The sequence below is a fragment of the Thamnophis sirtalis genome, unplaced genomic scaffold (genome assembly GCF_051295495.1).
Source record: "Thamnophis sirtalis isolate CommonGarterSnake01/CBP01778 unplaced genomic scaffold, rThaSir2_p1.2 scaffold_6, whole genome shotgun sequence".
In the NCBI taxonomy this organism is placed as follows: domain Eukaryota; kingdom Metazoa; phylum Chordata; class Lepidosauria; order Squamata; family Natricidae; genus Thamnophis; species Thamnophis sirtalis.
In genome coordinates, this window is record NW_028261386.1 from 50533915 (window position 1) to 50548851 (window position 14937).

The 14937-nt window shown below is 37.3% G+C and overlaps 1 protein-coding gene across 1 annotated transcript in view; it reads left to right on the forward strand.

The window, feature by feature from the left end:
* Nucleotides 1-14937, forward strand: part of CNIH3 (cornichon family AMPA receptor auxiliary protein 3) — a 71368-nt gene that overhangs the window by 29896 nt on the left and 26535 nt on the right. The window contains exon 3 of the mRNA XM_087717849.1: nucleotides 551-598. Coding sequence (XP_087573975.1) covers nucleotides 551-598 — 48 coding nt within the window. The remainder of the gene's footprint in view (nucleotides 1-550; nucleotides 599-14937) is intronic.

Here is a 14937-nt window from a genome sequence, read left to right on the forward strand (position 1 = left end):
TTTCACAGCATAAGGAGAAAGTATAAGATAAAGCAAAATATGTGCCTGCACAAAACACACACTTTGCTTTTGTCTCATAATGTTCTTTAGTACTATTATGTGTTTCTGTCTTCCATAGTTCGTCCACTCTGTGGCAGCAAGCTCATCTTATATACTGTATCATCAAACTATAAGCTCCTTATTTTATCCCATGCATGAATTTCCAGGAATCAGTTGATAACTTTAAAGTTGCAGGAAAAAAATTGTAATTATCCAATCACTGCTGAACTACAGTTTCTAATATGCTGGGAGTTGCAGTTCAGAATTGGGGACTAACTTCAGTTGCCTTGGCAAAAGTAAAAAAAAAATGATATATTGATGTAATTGAAATATGTTTAGAGATGATCTCAGTGGATAACTAAGGCAGTACCATGTAAATTATACCAGAGGCAAGTATATTATAGGCTTTCTTTTGAGAGCAGGTAAAATATATGTTGATCCATGTGATTTGTTAATTTTAGGTCTTAAATTGTATAGTTTTATTCAATCTTTTCCCACTTTCCTTTGACAGAGGGAGCGGTTGAGAAACATTGAACGGATCTGCTTTCTTCTGAGAAAGGTAAAAATTAATTCAGATTGGTTTTGTTGAAAGGAAGCAAACCATCATGTTCTTATGAGCAGCAATAAATTCTTTTTTTAATAGTAATTTTATTAAAATTACAACAACGATGATAAAAAATGAATACAAATCAAAAGCATAAAAATAAAAGGTTCAAAAAGAAAAAGAAAAGAAAAATAGAAAAGAAAGAAAAATAAAATTATAGTAGAGAAAAATAAAATAAATATATAAATGACTTCCCTTCATCACAATATATAGTAGAAATAATTAAGTTAGTGCCTTCTCTTAAAGTACAACAGTGATTCTTCCCATATCACATTTCTCATCTATAAACTAATCCTTAAAACCTCATCATCTCAGTCCTGATGTCAGCAAAAGTCCATTAAAATTATCAGAGATAACAACAGATCTATTTTAACCTTGATCAAATAATCCACCTTACATTACATTCTTTTATTTTTAATGATTTTTAGTTCCTTCAAATAATGTTCTAAAATTTTATGTTGTTCCATTTTTCTTTGTCCCATCTCACAAAATTCTTCAAAGCCTTTATCAACCCTTTTTGTAGATCCAGTATGGGAAGATTATCCAGGTCATTCTCCTGGTTTGCTATTTATGTATCCCTTTTACTTATTAAGGAATGCATTGCACTTTTGAAACAAACTTCTGGGCCCATTGTTCAAAAATACCCTTCAGTAAGTTGAATGTTATAATATTTTGCTCCATTCTGTATTAGTAAGTAAAATTTAAGTGTTCTTTTCTTTTAATTGTCATCTTTAGTTCCTTCAGTGTCCAACTTTCAAGGACCTAGACTTTTTTTTAAAGAATTCAAAATTAAAAAAAATATTTCCCCACAGGAAGGATTCTTATACTTAATTTCAAAATCTTATTTCAAATTTATCTGGAACTCCTAGTCTGCTTGTAACGTTTGAAATCAAAGTTTTGTTCACCCTTGCTGTTTATTCCAGAATAATTTGTTTAAATCTTCTTTCACTAAGAAATGAAAGAAATTCACCCGGTGTTGTAAAATTTGTCAATCCAAAAGTCCTAATAGCTAAAAAGCAGATAAGCAATTTCTAAAAATGATTAGAAAAGGAAATATGCAAACCCAGTGCCCTTCAAAGTTCCAAGTATGGGTTGAACAAGATAGCCATTCCCATATCTTGGAGAGCACTAAACCTACTGGAATGAAACTAACTACAAGGCACTTCCATTCAGTCTACAACATACCCACCCCAAACCCGAACTTTTGAGAATGTCATTCTGTTCAATCCCCTCATTTTTAAGACAATTTATAACTTTTAGAACATAATTGGTGTCTGACATCTATCTTTATCTTTCTGTACTTAGACATATGATTGGTGTAATGATCCTAAATTGGGATATAATAAGAGGAATAATAGATATATAATCGAATGTTATGCATGGTCTGAAGAAAAAAAAGATTATTTCCCTCATTTTCTCCTGTGGTTTTTAGTCATATAATGAAGCTGAGTCATATTATTTTTTACGAAATAAAGGGTTGCAAGGAGGCATGCTTCTTTTTTCCTTCGTTGTTTAACTAGCTGAATGGTAAATGGCCTTATTTTCTTCTGTAGTGTACTTTAATATCCGTTTTTCTGTATGGTTGGTTCATACAGCAATTTTGTATAACTGCAATGAAAAACAGCATAAGAATTATCTTTCCCTTCACACTTGTTGAAAATCTTTTGCATTCATTTTACACAGTGCTTGAACAAATTGGACACTCTTGGCTTACATGCCAAATTTTTAATAATGAATTGAGAAAAATACAAGGAGATTGGAGGAAATACTATATATATAACACACACAAAAATACAAAAAATAAATCAGATTGTTTTTTAAAAAATCATTGATTTTTTTCTTATTCACATGTGTCTTGCCATGAACACGCTAGAAAGGAAACCCAGGATCTATGCAAACATGGCTGAAAATAAGTGGTATTCCCTCCATCTCTCTTTGAACATTTTATATATCAAAAACCTTTTTTTACCTTCAGAAACCGCAAGAAAATATTATGCTGTATGCTTGCAAATATTTCTTTGAACCACAAAACATAACCTTTCTTCAGATTATATTTGTTCTAAAGGATTATTTTAAAAATGGTAAATAATGTGGGCATATAAACACAGCCATAAGGATTTTTATGCTTTCATTATGTATGTGGGGTCTATTTTCTTTTCATTGTGCCTCCTCCTTTTGCTTGTGAAAAAAATGACAAAACTTATATAAGAGTTTTAAAAATCAAGACAACTACTATATGGCAGAAAAAAAATGCAAAAGACTCTTAATGCTTTGCCCCAACTGATATGTTTGCCTTGAGCACAGACCATTCTCCTTATGCCCCATTATGGGTTTAATTTGTTGCTACTTTTGGAAGGATTTGTTCGATTTAGATAAATCTGCTTTTGAGATACTCTGTTCTCTGCTTGGGTGGATTGAAGAGGCTAAGATGCCTTGGTTGGGTGGATGCTTTACCTTCGTTATAAAAATGGCAGACTCAGTATTAAATAAGTAGAGATTCTATCCATGTTCATGTCTTTTGTTTTTAGAATATACCTTTCAGCTTTAATCTTCATAACTAGATAGCTGTATACAAACATGCTTAACATTTTTATATCTATTTAATCAATACAGTAAAATCTTGTTGGAGTTACACAATATGCTTGATAATCTTTACAATTCTGTTCAAAATGTAGTCTTCTACACTTCTTTATTATTGAAGAAGTGTATTTTCATAGTGACTTGTACTCCAATACCCATGGTATTGGACCTGGGTACTTGAGAGACCGCCTGCTGCCAATTACCTCCACTAGACCGATCAGATCCCACAGATTAGGCCTCCTCCGAATTCCATCCGCTGGCCAGTGTCGACTGGCGACTACTCGGAGGAGAGCCTTCTCTGTGGCTGCTCCGACCCTCTGGAACGAACTCCCCGTGGAGATTCGAACCCTCACCACCCTCCAGGCCTTCCGCAAGGCCCTTAAAACCTGGCTGTTCCGACAGGCCTGGGGCTAAAGAGCTGTTGCCCCCGTCTCGAATGGTATGACTGTTGTATGTTTTTAAATTATGCATTGTTATGCTTTATTTTTTTTTAATTTCTTTTTGTCTGTATTCCCCTTCCCTGGTTGAGTTGTGAGCCACCCTGAGTCCCCTTCGGGGGAAAAGGGTGGCATATAAATGAAATAAACTGCCGATCACCTCCCTAAATCGACCAATTAGATCGCACAGACTGGGCCTCCTCCGAATCCCATCTGCCAGTCAATGCCGACTGGCGACCACACGGAGGAGAGCCTTTTCTGTTGCAGCTCCGACCCTGTGGAACGATCTCCCCGTTGAGATCCGTACCCTCACCACTATCCAGACCTTCCGCGCAGCCCTCAAGATCTGGCTCTCCCAGCAGGCCTGGGGATAGGTTCCAATTTACCCGCCCGAGTGTTTGATTGCTGAACGAAAGTTGTGTTTTTACTATTTTTTCTTTGTTCACATACTGTTCTGTTTTTGACACTGCACCCCCTCCCTTGTGGTTGTAAGCCGCCCTGAGTCCCCTCAGGGAAAAGGGCGGCATATAAATTCCAATAAAACTCTAAAACTCTAAACTCTAAACTCTGAACTGAACTGAACAATATCCACTTCCTAGCATTTCTACATTGGGCTTCAAGCTGCTTCTTGTCCTTGTAAGTGGTACCACCAATCACCTTAGTATTGAGATGAAGTCAAAAGCTCTTCTAAAAATAATACAACTGTTATTTGCTCAGCCACCTTTTGGTTTTAAGCTGTGACCCAATTTTTATAAAGCTAGCAACAGTCGGTGATCATTTTATTAATATATGCGCAAGGCATGGAGATGTCTTGCTGACATCAGCCTTTAATTTCTTTTGAGTCTAAATATCCTTACTTACAGCCGAAATGGCAGCTCTTGGCTAAAACAGACTAAAACTGTAGAAACAGCAGACTGAAAGGAATGAAGGATAGCATATATGTCATAAACTCATTGGTTAATGCAGCTTGTCTTTGCTGATAAGCTGCTTTTTAGTGGAGTTTTTTGCTTTGGGAAGAAAGGAAAACATGATAATTCAAGAAGCAATTGAATGGAATTGTTTTTGCCTACTTAGCAATTGTGAGGCATTCATGGTTTGGCAGCAGAGCTTTGGGGAGCAATTAGAACACAGTACTAATAAAACAAAAATTAGGACACATGCAGCTTTTAACAACTCCTGAAGATATCTGACCTCATTATAATATGGTTCCTCATGCCACCTCTGGTAGTCAGATAATTGTGTGCCTTTCTTCTTTTTAAAATGTTTGCCTGCCTGACTACCTACCTACCTACCTACCTATCTTCCATAATCGCAAGACTTTAAATGGCTATTTTTCCTTTCCCTGACTCAAGACATTATAGATTTTGAAAGGATCTTGGAGATCTTCTACACAAATAGATGTCCAATTTTTGCTTGAATATCTTCAAGGAAGCAAAATTAATGACTCCATGAGGAGGGCTGTTCTACTGCTTAACTGGTCGTGATCAGGAAATTACTCCTTATTCCCCCCTCCCTCCCCCTCCCTCCCTCTCCTTTCATCAATAATAATTATAATTCTTTTCACACTCTTGGGCATTATGAAAAATAAATCTACACTCTCAGTTACCACATCTACCCCAATTCTTAGTTTTCTCTTCTTTAGGCTAAATATTCTGACCTTCAGAAATGTTCTTTATGGGATTTAGCCTTGAAGTTCCTCACCATCTTTATTACTCTATTTGCACTCTTTATTATTCTATTTGCACTCTTAATGGTCATCAAGAAATTGATTGTGTTTTGGTCTTTTTGTTCCCTTTTTGGCTTGTTGATTGTCTCTTTTGCACAGTATGTAGATGTTGTTTATGTCTATGTGTCTATTGATGGCCAATATGTCAGAGTGCCAGGCTTCTAGGAATTTTCTAGCATTTTTTGACTTGGTTTGATTTAGGATGGCCAGAGTTTCCTAGTTGAAACTATGATTGATTTTGTCCATATGTTGTAAAATTAAGGAGTTTTATCATGTCTTCTGACTGCTAGTTGGTGTTTATGAATGTGTTCTGCTAATCTTCTGCCTGTTTGTCCTACATAGTGACTGTTGCAGTCTTTACACTTTATGTTGTATTTTGCTCCTGTTTTTGTTCTTCTGCAGCTGCTGGATCTTTTGGTTTATTTAGGATGCTTTGAAGGGCTTTAGTTCACTTGTGTACTACACTGATTCCATCTAATTGTTTCTGATGGTTGTTTCTAATATTTTTTTTATGGCAATGTTATTTTTACTACTTGTGTTGGTTGTGCAATATGGGTTGAGTGGTCAGACCCTTTTTGACAAAGTTGTGTGGATATCCATTTTGTTGGAAAATGTTGTATAGATGCTCTATTTCCTTTTTCTACAAGCTAACAACCAAGTTCAGAGAGCACCAAGGACTTCTCATTTCAACCTGAGCTACAAATATTCTCCTTTTTCACTTGAGAAATCCAATCTCACTATTTGTATTGCTAATATTTACTTAGGTGTTCAAGGGTTTTCTTAATTCATTATAGTCAAGTGAGGTAGGACTAAACATGTTTATTCAGAAATCAACATCTGTAGAATTTAATGGGTTTTACTAGTTTTAAATATATTTAGGATTGGGACTTATTTTTCCATAAAACCAGCCCTGTGTGAGACTCTGCGAGAAAGTAATAAATTTACAAACAAAACTGAAAATATGTGAAATATCCAAAATTAAAAGTAAAACCCTGGCACAACCTGTGTTATCCAAAGAGACTTTTTATCCTTTCTATGGAAAACAGTTGTGTGGACTAGTGTTTAATCAATTATCTGAAGTTCTCATCCACATTTAATTACTTAATTTCTACAACTGTTAAAAATAATCTTTTAGTCTATAGTGAATACATTTTAACTCTTTTATGAAGAATTGTTGGCTTTTATAGATATGAGCATTGACTCTGAGCAATGATGATAGTTCTGCTTTGATTAGTCATTCTGTTCTAAAAATAGAATTTGCAACAAAACACTGTGCAATGTTCTGCTTGGATGTAGGAGGCTGAGCATGAGGAAGAGGTCAAACACATCATCAGTCATGAATCCCTTCAAGTCGACAAGAGATCTAAGTCAGTCCACCTTGATTTCCTTATCTACCACCAAACTGCTTTGACTGTTAGTAGTTCAGATTCTTGTAGAGAGCTTCAGCTTGCAATAAATCTTTACATCCATTTGAACAGTCTGGATCCCCTGAATTCTCTGGTGCTTCATGTTGGGTTTCCTATAACCATTTAATTCCAAAATCTTATTTTAAATTGATGTGGTCCCTTAGTCCATTTATAACTTTCCAAAACTAATTTTCAAGCATCTTATGGCTGTTTATTCCCCAATACATTTTTACAAGTTTTTAAACTTATATTTAAAACTTATTTTGCTCATCATTGCTCGTGCAAGTTTAGATGCACACATATGCATGCTTGTCGACTGCTTCTGTGGCCTGGTTCTGAATGGACATGCCCAGTAGTGCATACTACTATATATACTATATGTAGTAGTGGCCTACTGTTAATGCCTGTGGGTTGGGGACCTTTGCTGTCAAATGTGTTGATTCAAAGGTTTCTAATAGCTGAAAAGCAATTAACAAGCATTTTCCAAAAGTAAATAGAAAAGGAAATATGTGAACTTAGTGTCTCCTTAAAGGCATTGACTGTGATTTGAGCAAGGTTGATATTCTCTTGTTTCCCAGAGCTCTAAACTCACCAAAGATACTATCTTGCAGTCTTCTCATGAGAAGCTGGTGTTTGGAGTACTTGTGAGTAATTTCAAGTCCTCTCCTTTTTCGAAGAGGAATTGTTGAAGATCTGGTTTATTTGAGGTAGGCTGCAGTACAGGTAGTCCTCAACTTGTGACCACATTTTGGGCCAGAATTTGCATCATAAGTCATTGTGTTTGTAAGTTGAGTTGGACCCAAATTTATTACAATTTTTATGACAGTCATTAAATAAATCTAGCTTCCTTTGCTGTTTTTGCTGAAAATTGGCAAAGAATGTAGCAAACAATGATCACATGATTGAAGAATGCTGCATCAGTTGTAAATGCAAACTGGTTGCCAAGCACCCGAGGTGGGGAGGAGGGAGAGAGTCTTAAGTACAGGTTGCAAATTGCTTTTTCCGAGGCTGTCATAACTTTGAACTATCATTAGGTAAACAGTCTTGAGGACTCCCTGTAACAGAATCTTGCAAGCTTGCCTGTGTTTTCCCTGGCCTTCTTTTTATACCAGGGAGTTGTGGGGATAAATGAGTCAGTTTCGCATTCTCTCCCACCTGCCTGGGCTTAATGCATGCTTCTTCTGCTCCTGATATTTTCCTAAAGCTTCTGGCTACTTTCTCCAAGGTCATCTCCATGGTTCCCTAGAGCATTTGAATAGCACTCTGTTAATTTCTGAATGATTCTCTACCTTCTCCTAGAGAAGTATGTTGATTTTTGTTTATTGCACAGGGATTAGGAGGAAGTTGTGATCATCCATGTTAGATAGGGTGAATGGATGAGGGAGACTCAGGCTTCAGCAACAAACAGCTCTTTATTAAGTGACAACTATGTACAATCCAGCAAAGACTCTGTTTGGCAGCAGCCCTTTTATAGGGAGCTGTCAGACCATTCAACCAATCAGATTTGAGTATTGTTCCCACCAGAACAGAGGACCTTGGTGGAAACTACCATACTGATTGTCAGTATGTAAAACCCCTCTCCTCTTAGTTGGGCTTGTCCAGCTTGTAACATACTCACGCAGGTAGGCAGGCTTTCTGGTAGCATGCTCAGTGCTGCGCAGTTCAGTTGGTGCTGGATCTTCGGTCAGGTCAGATGGATCTGTTGTCTCTCTGGCTTCGCCTGGTGGAAGCTCCTGCAACGTTCCACAGGGTGCGGCTGGAGTAAGTCTTGAATTGCATGGCTGTAAATTGAGGCCCATTGTCAGAGACTAGGACATCGGGCAGGCCATGAGTAGAGAAAAGTCTCTGTAGTGCCTTGATGTCCGCTTCTGCCGTGGTAGTGGTCATAAGGACTATCTCTAACCATTTCGATAGGCGTCCACAACTACCATGAATACTTGGCCATGAACTGGGCTGGCAAAGTCAATGTGCACCCTAGACCATGGTGCTTGAGGAAGCTCCCACTCCTTAGCGGGCACCTCCGGGGGAGCTGGTTTGGACTCCTGGCACAATGTGCAGATAGACACCCATTCCTTAATCTCCCTATCCATGTTTGGCCACCACATGTAACTCCTGGCCAAAGATTTCATCTGGACAATCCCTGGATGCCCTACATGCAAAGCCTCTAATACTGTAACCTGCAGTTTGGTTGGAACGACAACTCGGTTCCCCCACAGTAGACAACCATTGACAACAGACAGTTCATCTCGTTTAGCAAAAAAAAAAAAAAATTCTGGCCCAACGGGTTTCTTGGGCTACCCCCTCCACACCCAGTTCAAATTCTGTGCAAGAGTCTGGTCTTTTGCTGAGTGGTGGGCAACTTCACTGGAGGAGACAGGGCCAGCCTCAAGGCAGTCTATGAGTAGGATGGTGTCTCGGGTTGGATCGGTAAGCAGTTCTGATAGAAGGCACTGGCTGAGGGCGTCAGCATGCCCCAAAGTGGTGCCCGGTCGCTGAATGAGACGGTAGCTGTAGGCCACGAGGAAAATAGTCCAATGAGTCATTTGTGGTAACAACGATGTCGGGGTAGGCCGGTCCCCAGCCAACAGGCCCAAAAGTGGTTTATGGCCCATGATGATTTCAAAATCAATGAATGAAGCAGACTCAGGCTTCAGCAACAAACAGCTCTTTATTAAGTGACAACTATGTACAATCCAGAAAAGACTCTGTCTGGCAGCAGCCCTTTTATAGGGAGCTGTCAGACCATTCAACCAATCAGATTTGAGTATTGTTCCCACCGGAACAGAGGAGCTTGGTGGAAACTACCATACTGTTGTCAGTATGTAACAATCCATGTATTCTGTCCAGGGGTGGGTTGCTAATCCCATTCCAACCGGTTCGGTTGGAACGGGGCCGGCGGTGTCCTCGTGCACGTGCGCAGTTCACGCATGCATCTTAGCGCCTGCGCGATGCTCCAGCTGCTCGCGGAGACTCGCGCAGGCGCTGTATGTGCCATCCAGCTGCTCGCGGAGAATTGCGCAGGTGCTGTATGTGCCATGCTGCGTGGAAGCGCAGAAGCCTTCAAAGACCAGTAAGGAGTGCGGGCGGGCGGGTGGGCCCTTTGCCATTCCTGGAAGTTACTTACTTCCAGGTTCACCGACCAACCGGTTCACGGGGACCGCCGCGAACCGGTTGAAACCCACCCCTGATTCTGTCCAACCTCTTTCTCATTTGCTCAGCTATGCAATAGTTGCTTAGAAGGATCACATATCTGACCGTTGAAAGGCTGCTCCACAGTGAGTGGGATTAAAATGAGGCTCCCTTTTCCTTTTAGCAAACGTACGTTGCTGTAACAACAAATTATGTTATTTGTGCATGATTTCATGAGAGGCATAAGCTATTAAAGTTTGAACTGAGCAAAGTCCTGAAAGGCCATTGCATAGTTTTTACAATGGTTACTTAACAAAAACTCTAGATTATTTATGAACAAGTTAAAAAGCATTAATACAGATGTCTGTGCAAAAAGCATCGTCCTTTATATCTGTTTTGCAAGAATAGTGTATTATTTTCATTCCTTGTTATGGGTTCTTTAATCAATTGCAGTAAAGTTTGGTTAAGGAGTGAAGGGATATTTTCTCATATCTGATAACTGTCAAGCTTTTTAAATATATATTTTAAAGTAAGAAACTTTGTCTCCATATTTTCCCCTACTGTTTATAGAGAGGCACTTCTAAAGATGAAAGGAAGGCCAGATTTAAGGATGATGCTAGGCATACATGGCTGAGTTGTTCATTTGGTTTTCTTCTGGTGTCATTTTGATATAAATCCTGAATTGTCAGCTAGTAATAAGTAAGGAAAATTGAAACTGTGGCAGTAGAAAGATGTATTTTGACAATTTTACTTACCACAGCATGGGAGAAATTCTTAGTTTGATAAATTCTGACAAAAGACATAATGAGAATAGAAAAAAAGCTCTCTGTAGGGCTTTTCAATTGACAGTGTCGAGTAAGAGAGATGGAGTGTGTGAAGTTTGCCACCTCTCATCATAGTCCAAATATGAGATTCATGGTTTTCAGTTTGTCCTTTTTTCATATCTGAACTTTCCTTCCAAGACCATACTGAATCTGTCTTTTGTGATAGGAAAAAAACCTATTGAAGCCTTCTCCAACAGGAGCTAGTACCAATAATTTGATCCAAGAGGCAACAAAAGGTTAATTACTAAGTAAAACTTATAAAAACTGCAATGACCTTTCAGATGTTAGTTCAATTTATACTTAAATAGCTTAAAACTCCTATCAAATAATGCATGGATGCCAACATTTGTTTTTGCAGCAAAGGAAAATATGTACTCATTTTCAAAATAAAAGTCATTTATAATTAACTATGCAAGTCTTGTAACAATTCTCAGTGAAAAAGGAATATTGAAAAAACGTTGTTATATAGAAGTTATATATTTTTTCCTGTGACAAGAAATGAAATGAACCTCGTGCCAGTTAAAGACAAATTTTGATTGATTGACTAAAATATTTAGTGACTCATGTTGGGCACAATTCTAATACTTTTAATCTTAAATAAAAAAAAAATATTTGCTTTATTTTCTGTTTTGTTTGCCACCCACTCCAATAAGTTATGCTGCTGAACAAAGCAATGACATAGCTGCCTATTCCAATTGGCCAATATCCTGGAAGAGAATATCTATTGTTTGCAATGCAACGTCATAACAATGTATTTCTCAAGGCTGTTCTTGGAGAGAAAGTGTGAGTCCCCGTGAGCAACTTATCCAGCCTCCCTGAAAGTCTTCTAGAACTTTTACAACAATGTTAACTTGAACTTCAGAAATACTTTCTCCCTAAACTTCCAGTAATACTAAAAAAGCTACATCAGTTTGCTCCGGCACAGCAAGACTACTTAACTTGTGTTTCTGAATCTTTGTGTAAACCCATGGTTTCTAGAATAGACCACACATATATTGTGTGTGGTCTTTCATTTATATCATGAAGTATACAAAGTAAACAGAGCCATATGCTAAATAAATAAAGTTAAACAGAAATAATTTGATTTATAAGACATAGCTGAAGGTTTAATCAGTGATAGACAAGAGCAATTTAGTCACAAGAATAATGTAATCTCTAAGCTGACAGAATTCCGTGGGGAAATCAATAGCAGGGGTCTTTTCTTCAGAAATATAAACACCTACTTATGAAGATAGCTACTACACTAAAGGGGGGACATTTTAAAAAATCCACCCCTTTCTCTATTGGGGAAGAACCTTCAAAGATAAAGATAATCTTTGAGCAGGTTTTTCAGCATATTTGTCCCAGTTATTTTACAGACAATTGAGGCTTTATTGTCTGTAAACAATAACACAACAACAATAACAACAGCAGCATTAAAATCAATCCAGTGTAGTTGAATATTATCAGAGGTTTTTTTCTGGTTCTTTTATCAAACCCCTGAATGTCCCATAATACTCAGAATAACACTGAGATTATTTTGGGAATGCAGTTTGTGACAGATAAGTTTCTTTCTTTTTTCTTTTTTTTAAAGGGAGGGGAGTGGGAGGCAAGAAAGAAAGGTCCTAGATGAGGTATTAAATAGAGTGCCTCCCTGGAGTATTGCAGATCCAGGTGTGAGACCCAAATCCTAGTAGCAAGGCTCTTTCTTAATGATGGCCCAGAAAACATCATTTCTTTTCTCCCTATTCATAATCCCTCCTCCCTTTCTGAGTGCACATGTTGTTGCTTGGATTCACTTGCCCTAGAAATAGCTTGAGAACATTCACAGTAAGCTATTTCTCTGTGTACTTTACAGCTAGAGGACCAGCAGAAATGTTTTTAAAAAGTGAGTTTGAAAAGTGTTTATTATTTTTTTAATGCTGCTTTGGGAAAACAACAAATGTTCAGTAAACAACAGAACTTGGAGATGTTACTTATAAAATCTGATATGTGTGCTCAGTTTTATAAAATTATCTTATTTCATCATCCTTCAGAAATATTCTTGTGTGTTATCTGTGGCTATTTTCCTAATTTTGTTGTTAGCATTTAAATAATCCTTATCAAAAGAGGAATGTGGAACAGAGAGACATAAGCTTGAATAATGATAAAAATTGTTCTGTATTATATATCACCATTTCCCCTAATATGGACGAATTGAGAATATTGTATTAAAGACAATTTAACAATGTTAAATAAAAATAGATTTTTGTTGGAATAATTGGGTAGTACTTATTTTTGAGGCAAGGTACATGATTATATACTATTTAGGACCAGTTTTCTCCTCAGGAAAACTACCAATCATTTTCTGTTTAAATGAAAACAGCATCTTGAAAACTGATGTGTGAAAACAAATACTGGTATTTTCTACTATTAAACAGTCTATAGTAAGCTGCAACTAGGTCTGACTGATCATCAGTTGGGATGAACTTTATATTATTTGAAATGCTTCCAGTTTATATACGGTTCTGTGATCTTTGCATTGGAACTTTAAATACTACTTACGTTCTACCAAAGTCTTGATTTTGTTCCATAACCTGCCCTAAGTTTGTTCACATTGAAAATTCAATTTTAAGCAATTCACTCTTTGCTGGTTATTGGAAATCCTTCCCTCCTGCATGAATAATTTATTTTCAGCCTATTTGGGGAAAAATGTCCTGCAGCTTGTCAGAGAAGAAATTGAATATTTTGCTCCCTCTTTTGGGTGAGTCATTAGAACAGGTTTCTTTCTCCCTTCCCCGTGGTTAAATGGATGGTAGCAGTGAAGAAGGTGAAACAATTCATTCTTGAAAGGCTTTGCTTTTAGATAATTCAGCAATAACAATTCCCCTGTGAGAAGCTGTACTATGTGCTTTTCTTACTTTCTTCAGGACAAGCAGTAATTCCAGCGTTAGAAGTAGCATTTACTTTTTAAAATATGTTTGGCAGATTATGGAAGTTTCTTTTATCTTGAGAAACTTCCCAGTAAAGCTACAAGAGACATGGACCAAGTTTAACAGATCACGTGTGAACCCTCTATTATGATATATAAATCATAGATTATAATCTATAGCATGATATAAAAATCATTTACTATGGCATAGTTAAACCAGAGTTAGCAAACTCATAATTTTTACCATATGTGAACCTTGCCAAGGTTTAATTATGGCAATATGAAGCTTTACTAAGAAGAATTTTAGTCTTACTTGAAAGTATTTTCTACCCTCTCCGAAGGATCAGATGTGTGATTAAGCAACATTCTTGGATTCAGCATTGGAAGTTGCACAGAACATCTTTTATCAACTGAGGCTGATGAATGAGGTTGTGAGGGACTGCTCAAAGCTTTAGAATTATTGAGCCTTAGCTAAGGATGAGATACAGTAGTTTTGCTACAATTCTGTGCTTGGTGCTCCCAATTTGATTGTTACACTTAAAAACCATCTGTAAACTAGATTCAAAATAGTGATGTAACAGAAGCAGGTTATCAACTTCTTTGGCCATCTTACTGATCTTCTGTTTTTAGGTTCTTAGAGGTGGTCTGATTATGTGCCAACCATTATAATTTATGTCACATGACTTTCTCCAGTGACTCAAGTAATTGTCAACTCTTAATGATCACATAAATAGGTTTTCTATATGATGAACTGCCCCTAACACGGTCCTTTTGGTCTTCCATCACTACATGCATCACTACTGTGACTATCCATCTTGCCAGTGGTCACCCCTTCTTCTCTTTCCTTCCATCTTTCCCATCATTAGAACCATTCCAGAGAGTTTTTGCATAATGCACACAAAGAAGGATCATTTGAACCTGGATGTTTGTGCCTCAAGTGAGAATTCTGGGTTGATTTGTTCAATGAACCATTTGTTTGTTTTCGTCCATGGCATTCAGAGGAGTCTTCTCCAATACCAAAGTTCAGCAGCATCAACATTTTTCCTGTGTTGCTACTTCGAGTCCAACTTTAGCAGGTCTTGCCCTGGGGAACATTCTGTTCTCTTAGCCTTTCATAAAGCTTTGAAGACTTAATTTTCTCCCCAAGCGCTGGAATAAGATTGGATAATTGCACATTAGAAGATTGACCTGGCACAAGGTCTTTGTTGTTTTTCATCTTTTAATGCTTTAATCTATTTAGTTTTATAGTTTTAGTATTTTATATGTTATTTTAATTTTTTATTGGTAGCTACCCAGATTTTG